The sequence below is a fragment of the Manis pentadactyla genome, chromosome 4 (genome assembly GCF_030020395.1).
Source record: "Manis pentadactyla isolate mManPen7 chromosome 4, mManPen7.hap1, whole genome shotgun sequence".
Lineage (NCBI taxonomy): Eukaryota > Metazoa > Chordata > Mammalia > Pholidota > Manidae > Manis > Manis pentadactyla.
In genome coordinates, this window is record NC_080022.1 from 62,426,195 (window position 1) to 62,442,412 (window position 16,218).

Here is a 16,218-nt window from a genome sequence, read left to right on the forward strand (position 1 = left end):
CACTCCTAAAAAGAGCACACAACAAAACACCCAACATATGAAGAAGGGAGGAGGAGGAATAAGAAGGGAGAGAAATAAAGAATCATCAGACTGTGTTTATAATAGCTCAAGAAGCGAGTTAAGTTAGACAGTAAGATAGTAAAGAAGCTAACCCTAAACCTTTGGTAACCACAAACTTAAAGCCTGCTATGGCAATAAATTCATACCTTTCAATAATCACCCTTAATGTAAATGGACTGAATGCACCAATCAAAAGACACAGAGCAATAGAATGGATAAAAAAGCAAGATCCATCCATATGCTGCTTACAAGAGACTCACCTCAAACTCAAAGAAGCACACAGACTTAAAGTCAAGGGATGGAAAAAGATATTTCAAGCAAACAACAGAGAGAAGAAAGCAGGTGTTGCAATTCTGGTATCAGACAAAACAGACTTCAAAATAAAGAAAGTAACAAAAGACAAAGAAGGACATTACATAATGATAAAGGGCTCAGTCCATCAAGAGGATATAACCATTATAAATATATATGTACCCAATACAGGAGCACCAACATACCTGAAACAAATATTAATAGAACTAAAGGAGGAAATAGAATGCAATGCATTCATTCTAGGAGACTTCAACACACCACTCACTCCAAAGGACAGATCCACCAGACAGAAAATAAGTAAGGACACAGAGGCACTGAACAACACACTAGAACAGATGGACCTAATAGACATCTACAGAACTCTACATCCAAAAGCAACAGGATACACATTCTTCTCAAGTGCACATGGAGCATTCTCCAGAATAGACCACATACTAGACCACAAAAAGAGCCTCAGTAAGTTCCAAAAGATTGAAATCCTACCAACCAGCTTTTCAGACCACAAAGGCATAAAACTAGAAATAAACTGTACAAAGAAAGCAAAAAGGCTCACAAACACATGGAGGCTTAACAACACGCTCCTAAATAATCAATGGATCAATGACCAAATCAAAATGGAGATCCAGCAATATATAGAAAAAAACGACAACAACAACACAAAGCCCCAACTACTGTGGGACACAGCAAAAGCAGTCTTGAGAGGAAAGTATATAGCAATCCAAGCATATTTAAAAAAGGAAGAACAATCCCAAATGAATGGTCTAATGTAGCAATTATGGAAATTGGAAAAAGAAGAACAAATGAGTCCCAAGGTCAGCAGAAGGAAGGACATAATAAAGATCAGACAAGAAATAAATAAAATTGAGAAGAATAAAACAATAGCAAAAATCAATGAAACCAAGAGCTGTTTCTCCAAGAAAATAAACAAAATAGATAAGCCTCTAGCCAGACTTATTAAGAGGAAAAGAGAGTCAACACAAATCAACAGTATCAGAAACGAGAAAGGAAAAATCATGACAGACCCCACAGAAATACAAAGAATTATTAGAGAATACTATGAAAACCTATATGCTAACAAGCTGGGAAACCTAGGAGAAATGGACAACTTCCTAGAAAAATACAACCTTCCAAGACTGACCCAGAAAGAAACAGAAAATCTAAACAGACCAATTACCAGCAACGAAACTGAAGCGGTAATCAAAAAACTACCGAAGAACAAAACCCCTGGGCCAGATGGATTCACCTCGGAATTTTATCAGACATACAGGGAAGACATAATACCTATTCTCCTTAAAGTTCTCCAAAAAATAGAAGAGGAGGGGATACTCCCAAACTCATTCTATGAAGCTAACATCACCCTAATACCAAAACCAGGCAAAGACACCACCAAAAAAGAAAACTACAGACCAATATCCCTTATGAACGAAGACGCAAAAATACTCAACAAAATTTTAGCAAACCGAATTCAAAAATACATCAAAACCATCATACACCATGACCAAGTGGGATTCATCCCAGGGATGCAAGGATGGCACAACATTCGAAAGTCCATCAATATCATCCACCACATCAACAAAAAGAAAGACAAAAACCACATGATCATCTCCATAGATGCTGAAAAAGCATTTGACAAAGTTCAACATCCATTCATGATAAAAACTCTCAGCAATATGGGAATAGAGGGCAAGTACCTCAACATAATAAAGGCCATCTATGATAAACCCACAGCCAACATTATATTGAACAGCGAGAAGCTGAAAGCATTTCCTCTGAGATCAGGAACTAGACAGGGATGCCCACTCTCCCCACTGTTATTTAACATAGTACTGGAGGTCCTAGCCACGGCAATCAGACAAAACAAAAAAATACAAGGAATCCAGATTGGCAAAGAAGAAGTCAAACTGTCACTATTTGCAGATGACATGATACTGTACATAAAAAACCCTAAAGACTCCACCCCAGAACTACTAGAACTGATATCGGAATACAGCAAAGTTGCAGGATACAAAATCAACACACAGAAATCTGTGGCTTTCCTATATACCAACAATGAACCAACAGAAAGAGAAATCAGGAAAACAACTCCATTCACAATTGCATCAAAAAAAAAAAATACCTAGGAATAAACCTAACCAAAGAAGTGAAAGACTTATATTCTGAAAACTACAAGTCACTCTTAAAAGAAATTAAAGGGGACACTAACAGATGGAAACGCATCCCATGCTCATCGCTAGGAAGAATTAATATCGTCAAAATGGCCATCCTGCCCAAAGCAATATACAGATTTGATGCAATCCCTATGAAACTACCAGCAACATTCTTCAATGAACTGGAACAAATAATTCAAAAATTCATATGGAACCACCAAAGTCCCCGAATAGCCAAAGCAGTCCTGAGAAAGAAGAATAAAGTAGGGGGGATCTCACTCCCCAACTTCAAGCTCTATTATAAAGCCATAGTTATCAAGACAATTTGTTACTGGCACAAGAACAGAGCCACAGACCAATGGAACAGACTAGACAATCCAGACATTAACCCAGACATATATGGCCAATTAATATTTGATAAAGGAGCCATGGACATACAATGGCGAAATGACAGTCTCTTCAACAGATGGTGCTGGCAAAACTGGACAGCTACATGTAGGAGAATGAAACTGGACCATTGTCTAACCCCATATACAAAAGTAAACTCAAAATGGATCAAAGACCTTAATGTAAGTCACGAAACCATTAAACTCTTGGAAGAAAACATAGGTAGAAACCTCTTAGACATAAACATGAGTGTTATCTCTATGAACATATCTCCCCGGGCAAGGGAAACAACAGTAAAAATGAACAAGTGGGACTATATCAAGCTGAAAAGCTTCTGTACAGCAAAAGACACCGTCAATAGAACAAAAAGGAACCCTACAGTATGGGAGAATATCTTTGAAAATGACACATCCGATAAAGGCTTGATGTCCAGAATATATAAAGAGCTCTCACGCCTCAACAAACAAAAAACAAATAACCCAATTAAAAAATGGGCAAAGGAACTGAGCAGACGGTTCTCCAAAAAAGAAATACAGATGGCCAACAGACACATGAAAAGATGCTCCACATCGCTAATTATCAGAGAAATGCAAATTAAAACTACAATGAGGTATCACCTCACACCAGTAAGGATGGCTGCCATCCAAAAGACAAACAACAACAAATGTTGGCGAGGCTGTGGAGAAAGGGGAACCCTCCTACACTGCTGGTGGGAATGTAAACTTGTTCAACCATTGTGGAAAGCAGTATGGAGGTATATCAAAATGCTCAAAACAGACATACCATTTGACCCAGGAATTGCACTCCTAGGAATTTACCCTAAGAATGCAGCAATCAAGTATGAGAATGACCAATGTACCCCTATGTTTATCGCAGCACTATTTACAATAGCCAAGAATTGGAAGCAACCTAAATGTCCATCGATAGATGAATGGATAAAGAAGATGTGGTACATATACACAATGGAATACTACTCAGCCATAAGAAAAGGGCAAATCCAACCATTTGCAGCAACATGGATGGAGCTGGAGGGTATTATGCTCAGTGAAACAAGCCAAGCAGAGAAAGAGAAATACCAAATGATTTCACTCATCTGTGGAATATAAGAACAAAGGAAAAACTGAAGGAACAAAACAGCAACAGAATCACAGAACTCAAGAATGGACTAACAGGTACCAAAGGGAAAGGGACTGGGGAGGATGGGTGGGTAGGTAGGGATAAGGGGGGGCAGAAAAAAGGGGTATTAAGATTAGCATCCATAGCGGGGTGGGAGAAAGGGGAGGGCTGTACAACACAGAGAAGACAAGTAGTGATTCTACAACAGTTTGCTACGCCGATGGACAGTGACTGTAAAGGAGTATATAGGGGGGACCTGGTATAGGGGAGAGAATAAACAAAGTATTCTTCATGTAAGTGTAGATTAATGATTTAAAAAAAAAAAAATGCAGTTCCTATGTGGTGACCTCTAATGAGTTCTACACAATGATATAAAGGGCATATAAAAGTGTAGGCAAAGGGTCTGTTTGTGTTTATACAGAGGATCAAAGCCTAATTTGGCTACCCCGAAAATGAACTAAGATATGATATGAAAAAGAACTTCAAACATCAGCACTCTCGGGAAGACTCATGACAGAAGATGATCAGCAAAAAAAAAACTCCAACAAAGATCCACGCACTGTCACAGACGTAGATGCACTCATCCCACCAGTTCCTGGACTTGCCATGGGAATGATGAAGGAGATATCTAAGCTGCCCTGTGCATACAGTAAAACAAAAAATTGGACTGGATCTATACTTTTGGAACTCAACCAAGAATTAGGAGAAGTGCAAATTGTAGCACTCCAAAATCTTACAACCACAGACTATTTATCGTTAAAAGAACATATGGGATATGAACAGTCCCCAGGAATGGGTTGTTCTAGTTTATCTGAATTCTCTCAGACTGTTTAAGTTCAGTCGGACAATATCCACCATATCATAGATAAGTTTTCACAAATGCCTAAGGTGCCTAACTGGTTTTCTTGGTTTCACTGGAGATGGCTGGTAATTACAGGTATGCTTTGGTTAGGTAACTATATTCCTATTATGTTAATGTGTGTGCACAATTTAATTAGTAGTTTAAAACCTATCCATGCTGAAGTTACTCTACAAGAAGATATGTCAAAGAAATAATCAATCTTCCCAGGTTTTCTTCTGCCTGCTACTTCTATAGCTTTTCTTCTTCCTACCTAATCACAACCTTTAAATAGAACTCGTGCCACATGTCGAATTTACCGAGTATCATAATTCTTCCAAGTGGTAAAGACACCTCAAGACAAATGCTGGGCATAGAAGCCACAGGACATAAATATGCAAAGAAGTAAAAAGCTAACCTTTTCAAACAATAAGGCTTCTCTCTCACTTACCAACTTAACATTTCCCTGTATGGCCCCGGAAGATGACTGGTTAGCCAGAGACGGGTAAGATTCCTCAAGGGAGGAACAACCTAAGACAGGCACAGTCGCAGGGGGCCATCAGGTGAGAAAATGGGGAGCAGCAGAGGTGAGGCTTAGAACCTCCCCCCTCATGTTCTGAGAGAAATCTTCAGCATACATGGATGTTTATTGCCCTCGTCTAGCTCGGATTAACACATAGTCTACAGGCACACACCTGATCATTTACATTTGCTCTCTTACAACACTAAACTCTGTTTTCTACCTTTATCTCGTATCTACCTACCACTTCAGCATTTTATTAAAAATAATAATAATAGAGAAATGCGGTATCTACATATAAATCAAGTTTAAAAATCAAATGAATATTCATATTTGAACTGACTGTGTATAGTTCATAATGCATGAACAAAACCGAAAGCTTCTGTGATGACTGCCCTTGCACTGTTCACCATGTAACTTATTCACTATGTAAGAATTTGTACTCCATGTAATAATTTGTTCGTTATGCATCAGAAAATTGGAGACTGACGAAAATTAGGCTTGGGATGGATTAATGATTGTGCATTGAGTATTGACCCCCCTATACAGAAATTTATTGTGGTTAACAACTATTTGATCAACAAATATGAGAGATGCCCTCACAAAATATATATATATATACATATATATATATATATGTATATATATATATATATATAAACACACTTCCAATTGTAAAATAAATAAGTAACTGGGATGTAATGTATAGCATAAGGAATATAGTCAAAATATTGTAACAACTTGGTATGGTGATAGCTGGTAGCTAGAATTATCATGTATATAAATGTTGAATCACTGTGTTGTACACCTGAAACTAATGTAATGCAATACTGTTATCAACTACCCTTCAATAAAAAAAAAAAAAAAAAACCTAAGGAAAATATTGGTGTAAGCATAAATTTGAGGAAGACTCCAAAGAAGACATAGAAAATGACATATCACTTAGAGCAAAGAAAAAATTTAATTTCAAAGTGTAGATATTTATTGAAGATCTACTAAGTATAAGACACTCTATTTAATTTTGACAATTTCAACTGAGATTGATTGCCATTTTATCCCATCTAGAATTCACCTTATTCTTTCTTCTCCATGGGACATTTAGGTCTTCTTGATATGGTAATTTTTTTCTTCTTCATCTCTATCAACAACTTTCATACATGAAGTATAGTGGGGTAATTAAATGTGATCAAGTCAAATAAGTAAAGTCATACTGTAGGTGAAACATTCAGCAAGCAAGGACAGTTGGGGCCTTTGCTCTTACATGCATTAGTTTTAGCATCTCTGGAATTTTAAATGATTAGGTCTGGCTATTTTAGTTAGAAGGATTAAATTCCAGTGCCTCAGGTAAAAAGTTCTTTTATGTGAAACCAAGACTTCTTACACTTCATTGATGTAAGTTTAGAACATTAAAAAAAGGCTTAATTTTCACATCATAGTAGTTTACCCACAGTGATAAATAATGGAAAGATTAGGTTTTAAGGATGAGTAGTATAATCATTCAGAGAAAGAAATGATCATCTATGATTAATAAAGTAATTCTTAGGAACTTCTGATAGAGAACGTGGGAACTGAACTTGGCCTTGAGACTGGGTATGTGGCAGGCAGAGAAAAAGAAGGGAGGCTTTCTAGGAGGAAAGAGCAGAATGTGCAGATAGACATTTAAATTACAACCTGGAAATTGAAGGGACTCCACTTGAGTTTTTTTGGAAGTCAACTGGTAAATAAAAATATCTGTAAAGGGTAATGTATATAATAAACTCTTACTCTCAAAATAAAGACTCCTGATCCATTTTCTCTGCTTAACAAACAACCTCTTAATGAGAGGCACTTTGTGGTGCTTATCCTTCAATCAATAAAAGGTGCCAAGTTACTAGCCTATATTTGATTCTTGGTCCTTTAATAATAATAATAATACTGATATATGTCAGTTATATAAACCTAAGTATGATCCTTAAAGAGTTTAAAGATTATTAAGATACCCTTTCTGTGATGACTTGTTTCTAGTTTATAATTACACTAGTAGTTTTGTTAATGTTTTTGAGGGAAAAAAAATCAAAGCTAAATATTTTCTCAAAAAATTTTAAAGCAATAGAATTTTATGTCCTGCAAAACTCTCACTGAGATAATGTGTATAAAACTCTAATCACAGTTCTTGGCAAGAAACAGGCACTTGGGGTTTGCTAAACGTTAATTTGACATAAATGATCAGTAAATGTTTGTTGAGTTGAATTATTTAAAATTTCTATCATATAAATTGTTAATGTTAAAATTCCCTTATGTCAGATGGTAGACATGTATTCCAATTATTTTTTTACTAGAAATACAGTCCAATTCAACAATTATTTGTAGGCTTGTCATATATTTAGCATAGTGGTAAATAAAATAGACTCAGTCTGAATTTATGGGGCTTCCTGTAGTAGAAAGAATGTGCCATTGATTTACCAGCTATTCAGGTTCTGGAGTAGAGGAGGCATGGATAAAATGACTTGCTAGATATCTGTTCCAGCCTAAATGTTAATAGGAGTACATTTGTCTTAGCCACATGACAGGCATATTTATATATCACAACATGTTATATTTCCGTAAGATTACTAGGAGATACTCTTCCCATCATGACTCAAAAAAATCACAAAAAATCAATAAATGCATTCTACCCATACAAATAACATGTGAAATTATTTAGGTAATTCCTATGTACATTTCTCTCAATGGTTAAATTGTTCTTGGATTTTAAAACAAGCTAAATAAAGCCTACAGTTCAATAATCACTCCGTGTGGTTTCATTAAGACTTACATTTTGACAGTTTCTCAGAAGGCCAACACTTCATAATTAATGAATGTTCAACCAAAAGACTGACCTTCTCAATGACTTGATAAGTGCAAACTTTGGAGGAAAAAATATGCTTTGGACTATTTAGTGAAGCCTAAGAGCTGTTATCCTTTAGAATGAAAGTAAGTTCTGGAACCATGCCTAAGAAATTGGTTCTATATGTTAACATTTGAGAGTCTTTTTATAATAAAAATTCATGCTGTCTATTTTATTTTATGCTATATTTAAAACGAGAAATCGTAAAAAGCTTCATTTACCTTCATCATTTGTGACCTCCTTTAAAGGTTCCTGAGACTGAACTTCTAGGCATATAAAATCTAAGATACCAAGCGCTTGATATAAATGGCTCTGGCACTCATTTCCACACTGAATCTGGAGCTTCCTGACAGAAAGCTTCCTCTTATCTCAGACTGAGTCAGTTAGTTCATTTACTTAAAGGTTAGTGTTAATGAGATCAAAGTCACAGGAGGGGCCTGATGGAAAGAAACTTTGTAGTCAAACAGTCCTAGATTTGAACTCCACTTCTGCCCCTTACTGCCCCAAAACTGTAAGAACTTGTACACCATGTTTGACCTCAAATAAGTTACCTAGCCTCCCAAAGGCTCAGTGTCTTCACCTTTAAAAATGTGAGAGCAGCACTTATCTTTCTGTGTTTTGGGGTAAAACAAGGGACACTCGAGTTACCATTTATGCACTTACTTTAGGGTCTGACACAGAAAATACCCTTAGTAAATGTTACTTTTTTTATTAGAAAAACAACTCACTGTACACATAGTGTATTCTGTTGATTAGTAAACAATATCCAAATTTCAGCAAAGCATTGTTATGGGAATGTATAGAAGCCTATACACCTGCTTATGTTTTGGATCCACCAGAAACTGCCCATGCTCCAACAAGAATTCCTTATCTCTTTGTATGACAATTACAATCAGTTCTAATGTTATTTCAGTTATTGAATAAGTTGTAAGACTGTGAAATAACACAAATTTAGCTCATGTATGCTCAGTAAATTGTGTTGATGAACAAATGGATGGCTGAATGAATAAACTATTTAAAACTACAGAGCACTCAGAAACAAATCTTGACACAAGACTAAAGATTCACTTCCCTGCTAGTGCTGACTTGCTCCATAACTTTGAGAAATTTCCTAATTCTCCTAATTCTCAATTTATTCCATTTTAAAACATAAGGGTTTGATATGTACTCCATGGTCCCTCTCCAGTTCTGAAGGGCTATGATTCAAACTGGCAAGGAAACATGACTTAGGAGGCAATTAATTTTTAGGAACAGAAGATGTGTTGTCCCTTGAGCTCTTAGATCCCATCATTCTGTTTTCTCAGTCTAAAAGACTTTTTTTAATGCTTTTTATTAAAGTATCATTGATACACACTCTTATGAAGGTTTCGCAAGAAAAACAATGTGGTTGCTATGATTCACCCATATAATCGAGTCTCTCCCCCATACCCCATTGTAGTCACTGTCCATCAGTGTAGTAAGATGCCACAGAATCACTACTTGTCTTCTCTGTGCTACACTGTCTTCCCCATGACACCTCTCCTACTAAGTCTAAAAGACTTGAAAATTTTCCCAAATGTATATTATTTGACTAAATGAAGAGTAGACAGTGCATAGGAAAATCCACAATGAAATGAACACATCTGAACAAATGATTCCAATCAATCTTTCAGTGAAGAAAGACTTAAGGGTGGGTCATTGGGAAGAGAATAAATCTGAAGGGTCAGTAGTTTTGTTGGCAATCAATGGCTTTCCATAAAGGCAGTTGGCCAATAAGCTCCTGGTCATTTTTTTCACTTGCTCATTCATTCATTCAACAAATCCTTACTGAATGATTACTATTTACATAGCAACATGGTAGGGTAGGATTGTAAAAATGAATCTGATAAATACTTTGTTCTTAAAGTTCTTTAGTAGGGAAGATAAGGCATGTATATAAACTTTTAAATATTCTAAACATCATGAAAGAAAGTTATATATGTTTTAAGGGGTAAGAAGATAATTTTGGTAAGTCATTTGGTAACAAAGGGAAGGAAATCAAAGAAATCTTGGAGGAGTTGGCATTTAGCTTGGGTTAAAATATCTGTAGATTGGACAGAAGAGGAAATTTGACTAAGGAAATAATGTGAATAAATGTTCACTGGAGCAGAAAATGGAATGCATTTTGACTATACAATTGTGTTTATGAGAGTAATGGGAAATGCATGAGACAGTATGCCATCAGATGGAGAGGACTTCTGAAAGCCAGAGTAAGAGATTTGGTGTTTATTTTCTACGCAAAAGCAACTCATTGGAGGATTCAGAGAAGAGATATGGAAGAAACTGTTTCTTCTCCGGGTGACTCCTGAAGAAGCATTGAACATAGTGGCTGAAATGAATTTTGATAAGCAGCTGGCCCAGAAGAAGCTCCTAACCAGGTTCTTTCTCTTTTCCAGGCTGCTGATGTACTACTGCAACATGGAGCGAATGTCAACGTTCAAGATGCGGTTTTCTTCACTCCACTGCACATTGCAGCATACTATGGGCACGAACAGGCAAGTCTGACAGTAGGATTTCCCCAGGCTAGGGGGCCACTTAAGAGCTCCAGGCTTGTGTTGAACTGTCCTGGATTCAAAGAAAGAATGTTTAAGATATCCTTTGAATTATCTTTGCCATATGCTCACGAGCTCCACCCTTGAGGAGCTTGTAGATCAATAGAAACATAGTAGTTGCTGGGTTTTTCATTTTTACAGACTATTTTAGTACACAAGGGAGGCAGTAGAGTACCTTGGTGTATGGTCATAGGAATCAGCCAGCCTGAATTTGAAAAACTCCTGGCTTTGTGACCATATGTAGTTTATATAATCTCCCTGATCTACAGTTTCTTCATCTATAAAATGGAGAAAATATGAATAGTACCTACTTCATAGGGTTGCTGTTATGATGCAACATTAATGTAAAGTGTTTGGTAAATGCTCAGGAAACATCACTGTGATGCTAATGACAATAACAACAAACTAAATCATAAAGGCCTTCTCAGTTCCCCCCAAAAAAGATGTCTTTCAGAAAATGGGTTTCTTCTTTTCTACTTTTCTTGGATGTGACAGACTGAAAAATGTCTCCCAAAATATGTTCGTATTCTAATTTCTGGAACCTGTGAATGTTACCTTAAAAGGAACTTTGCAGATGTGATCAAGTTAAAGATCTTGAGATGGGGAGATTATCCTGTATTATCTAGATGGGCCTGATGTAATCATGAGTCTTTATAATAGGCAGCAAGAAATCAGAGTAACTAATAGGAGATGTAACAATAAGAGCAAGAGGTGGAAGTGATACAAGAGAGAGTCACAAGGGAGAGTAGCCAAGATGGTGGCATGAGTCGGGCAGCTGAAATATCCTCCCAAAACCATATATATTTTTGAAAATACAACAAATACAACTATTCCTAAAAGAGAGACCAGAGGATACAATACAATAGCCAGGCTACATCTACATCTGCAAGAACTCAGCACCTCACAAAGGGGATAAGATACAAGCCACGACCCCACGGAAGCTCCCCGCACCCCAGCCCACCAGCAGGAGGAAAGGAGCCGAAGCAGGGAGGGAGTGGGAGCCCAGGACTGCTAAATACCCAGCCTTAGTCATCTGCACTGGGAGCACAGACACACATTCTGTGGTGTGCTGGATATTAGGGAAACAGAACAGTAAAACCTGTGAGCAGGTCCCAGCAGCCAGCACCCCTGGGACAAAATAAAAGAGAGTGCTTTTTAAAAGTCTTAAAGGGACAGGGGCCTCACAGCTGGATGGAATCATCCCAGCACACTTGGCCCAGCAGCTGGGAATCCCGGGGAACTCCAAGAGCCCTAATCCCCTGGGCAACAGTGCAGCTCTGAAGCTCCTCACAGCTAAAAACAGCCTCCCATCCATTCCTCCCCCCACGCGGGCCTGCCACAGCAGGGGAGGAGCCTGAGAGCGGCCTTGCGCACAGCAGCAGCCCAGAGCCTCCTCCACAGGTGCCCAGGCCAGACTCAGAGGGCCCGCCAGCACACAGAGGCTCAGCACAGACAGAGGAAGCAGGGATAGGGCGCAAAAGGTCACCGTTCTCACAAGAGAGCACACCTGGCATGCCTGCCCCTCCCTGTGGGTGTCTGGGCTGCCCTGATGGCTGCTCTGCCTGTGGCAGCTCAGGAAATAAAACCAGAAGCTGCTCCCCATGTGCAGATAACCGGCACAGGCAGCGGAGGAGGGCAAGGAGCAGGAAGGGACGTTGTTCTCCCAGCTAACACATGCACCAACTGTCTATGACTACTTCTATCACCATGAAAAGGCAGAATTTGATACACTCCAGAATTACCCAGACAACCCCTGAGAGGGAGTCTGGGGAGATAGATTTAACCAATCTTCCTGAAAAAAGAATTCAAAATAAAGGTCATAACCATGCTGATGAACCTGCAGAGAAATATGCAAGAGCTAAAGGATCAAGTAAGGAGGGAGAATACAGAAATAAAACAATCTCTGGAAGGACTTAAGAGCAGACTGGATGAGGTGCAAGACACCGTTAATGGAATAGAGATCAGAGAACAGGAATACAGAGAAGCTGAGGCAGAGAGAGATAAAAGGATCTCCAGAAATGAAAAAATATTAAGAGAAATGTGTGACTGATCCAAACAGAACAATATTCGCATTATACAGGTACCAGAAGAAGAAGAGAGAGAAAAAGGGATAGAAAGTGTCTTTGAAGAAATAGTTGCTAAAAACTTCCCCAACCTGAGGGAGGAAATAGTCTCTCAGAACATGGAAGCCCACAGAACTCCCAACACAAGGGACCCAAGGAAGACAACACCAAGACACATAACAATTAAAATGGCAAAGATCAAGGACAAAGACAGAGTGTTAAAGGCAGCCAGAGAGAGAAAAAAATGTCACCTACAAAGGAAAACCCGTCAAGCTATCATCAGACATCTTAACAGAAACCTTACAGGCCAGAAGAGAATGGCATGATATATTTAATACAATGAAACAGAAGGGCCTAGAACCAAGAATACTGTATCCAGCACAATTATCCAGCACGAAGGAGGGATTAAACAATTCCCAGACAAGCAAAAGTAGAGGGAATTTGCCTCCCACAAACCACCTCTACAGGATATTTTAAAGGGATTGCTCTAGATGGAAGCACTCCTAAGGCTAAATAGATGTCACCAGAGAAAATAAAATCACAGAAAAGAAAGCAGACCAACCAAATACTAAGTAAAGGCAAAAAATAAAATCAACTACTCACAAAAGCAGTCAAAAGAAACACAAAAGAGAACAGAATAAAACACCTAATATATAAAGAATGGAGGAGGAGGAATAAGATGGGAGAGAAATAAAGAATCATCAGACTGTGCTTATGATAGCTTAATAAGCGATTTAAGTTAGACAGTTAGATTGTAAAGAAGCTAACTTTGAACCTTTGGTAACCACAAATCTAAAGCCTGCAATGTCAATAAGTACATATCTTTCAATAATCACCCTAAATGTAAATGGACTGAATGCACCAATCAAAAGACACAGAGTGAAAGAATGGCTAAAAAAGCAAGACCCATCTATATGCTGCTTACAAGAGACTTACCGCAAACCCAAAGACATACACAGACTAAAAGTAAAGGGATGGACAAAGATATTTCATGCAAACAATAGGGAGAAAAAAGCAGGTGTAGCAGTACTGGTATCAGACAAAATAGACTTCAAAACAAAGAAAGTAACAAGAGATAAAGAAGGGCAGTACATAACAATAAAGGGATCAGCCCAACAAGAGGATATAACCATTATAAATATATATGCACCCAATACAGGAATACCAACATATGTAAAACAAATACTAACAGAATTAAAGGAGGAAATAGAATGCAATGCATTCATTTTAGGAGACTTCAACACATCACTCACTCCAAAGGACAGATCCACCAGACAAAATAAGAACACAGAGGTACTGAACAACACACTAGAACAGATGGACCTGATAGACATCTACAGAACTCTACACCCAAAAACAGCAAGATACACATACTTCTCAAGTGCACATGGAACATTTTCCAGAATAGACCACATACTAGGGCACAAAAAGAGCCTCAGTAAATTCAAAAAGATTGAAATTCTACCAACCAACTATTCAGACCATAGAGGTATAAAACTAGAAATAAATTATACAAAGAGAAAAAAAAAGGCTCACAAATACATGGAGGCTTAACAACATGCTCCTAAATAATCAATGGATCAATGACCAAATTCAAGTAGAGATTAAGCAATATATGGAAACAAATGACAACAACAGCACAAAGCTCCAACTTCTGTGGGACGCAGCAAAGGCAGTTCTAGGAGGAAAGTATATAGCAATTCGGGACTATTTAAAGAAGGAAGAACAATCCCAAATGAAAACTCTTAAAGTTACAATTATTGAAATTGGAAAAAGAAGAACAAATGAGGCCCAAAGTCAGCAGAAGGAGGGACATAATAAAAATCAGAGAAGAAATGAATAAAATTGAGAAGAATAAAATAATAGAAAAAATCAATGAAACCAAGAGCTGGTTCTTTGAGAAAATAAACAAAATAGATAAGCCTCTAGCCAGACTTAAGAGAAAAAGAGAATCTACACACACCAACAGAATCAGAAGTGAGAAAGAAAAATCACGACGGACCCCACAGAAATATAAAGAATCATTAGAGAATACTATGAAAATCTATATGCTAACAACCTGGAAAACCTAGAAGGAATGGACAACTTTCTAGAAAAATACAACCTTCCAAGACTGACCAAGGAAGAAACAGAAAATCTAAACACACCAATTACCAGCAATGAAATTGAATCGGTAATCAAAAAACTACCCAAGAGCAAAACCCCCAGGACAGATGGATTTACTGTTGAATTTTATCAGACATACAGAGAAGACATAATACCCATTCTCCTTAAAGTTTTCCATAAAATAGAAGAGGATGAAATACTTCCAAACTCATGCTTATGAAGCCAGCATCACTCTAATACCAAAATCAGGCAAAGACCCCACCAAAAAAGAAAATTACAGACCAATATCCCTGATGAACATAGATACTCAATAAAATACTCAACAAAATATTAGCAAACTGAATTCAAAAATACATCAAGAGGATCATACACCATGATCAAGTGGGATTCATCACAGGGATGCAAGGAGGGTACAACAGTCAAAAATCCATCAACATCATCCCCCACATCAACAAAAAGAAGGACAAAAACCACATGTCATCTCCATAGAAGCTGAAGTATTTGACAAAATTCAACATCCATTCATGGTAAAAACTCGCAACAAAATTGGTATAGAGGGCAAGTACCTGAGCATAATAAAGGCCATATATGATAAAACCACAGCCAACATCATACTTAACAGGGAGAAGCTGAAAGCTTTTCCTCTAAGATAGGGAACAAAACAGGGATGCCAACTCTCCCTGGAGGTCCTAGCCACAGCAATCAGACAAAACAAAGAAATACAAGGAATCCAGATTGGTAAAGAGGAAGTCAAACTGTCACTATTTGCAGAGACATGATATTGTACATAAAAAACCCTAAAGAATCCACTCCAAAACTACTAGAACTAATATCTGAATTCAACAAAGTTGCAGGATACAAACTTAATACACAGAAATCTGTTGCATTCCTATACACTAACAATGAACTAGCAGAAAGAGAAATCAGGAAAACAATTCCATTCACAACTGCATCAAAAAGAATAAAATACCTAGGAATAAACCTAACCAAGGAACTGAAATACCTATACCCTGAAAACTACAAGACACTCTTAAGAGAAATTAAAGAGGACACTAACAAATGAAAACTCATCCCATGCTCTTGGCTAGGAAGAATTAATATTGTCAAAATCGCCATCTTGCCTAAAGCAATCTACAGATTCAATGCAATCCCTATCAAAATACTAACAGCATTCTTCAACTAACTGGAACAAATAGTTCTAAAATTCATATGGAACCACCAAAGACTCCGAAT

The 16,218-nt window shown here is 37.6% G+C and overlaps 1 protein-coding gene across 2 annotated transcripts in view; it reads left to right on the forward strand.

Annotated features, from left to right (window-relative positions):
* The window catches only part of TNNI3K (TNNI3 interacting kinase), a 336,780-nt gene that overhangs the window by 101,573 nt on the left and 218,989 nt on the right, over positions 1 to 16,218 (forward strand). For both annotated transcript variants that reach the window (XM_036890223.2, XM_036890222.2), the window contains exon 6: positions 10,661 to 10,759. In XM_036890223.2, coding sequence (XP_036746118.2) covers positions 10,661 to 10,759 — 99 coding nt within the window. The remainder of the gene's footprint in view (positions 1 to 10,660; positions 10,760 to 16,218) is intronic.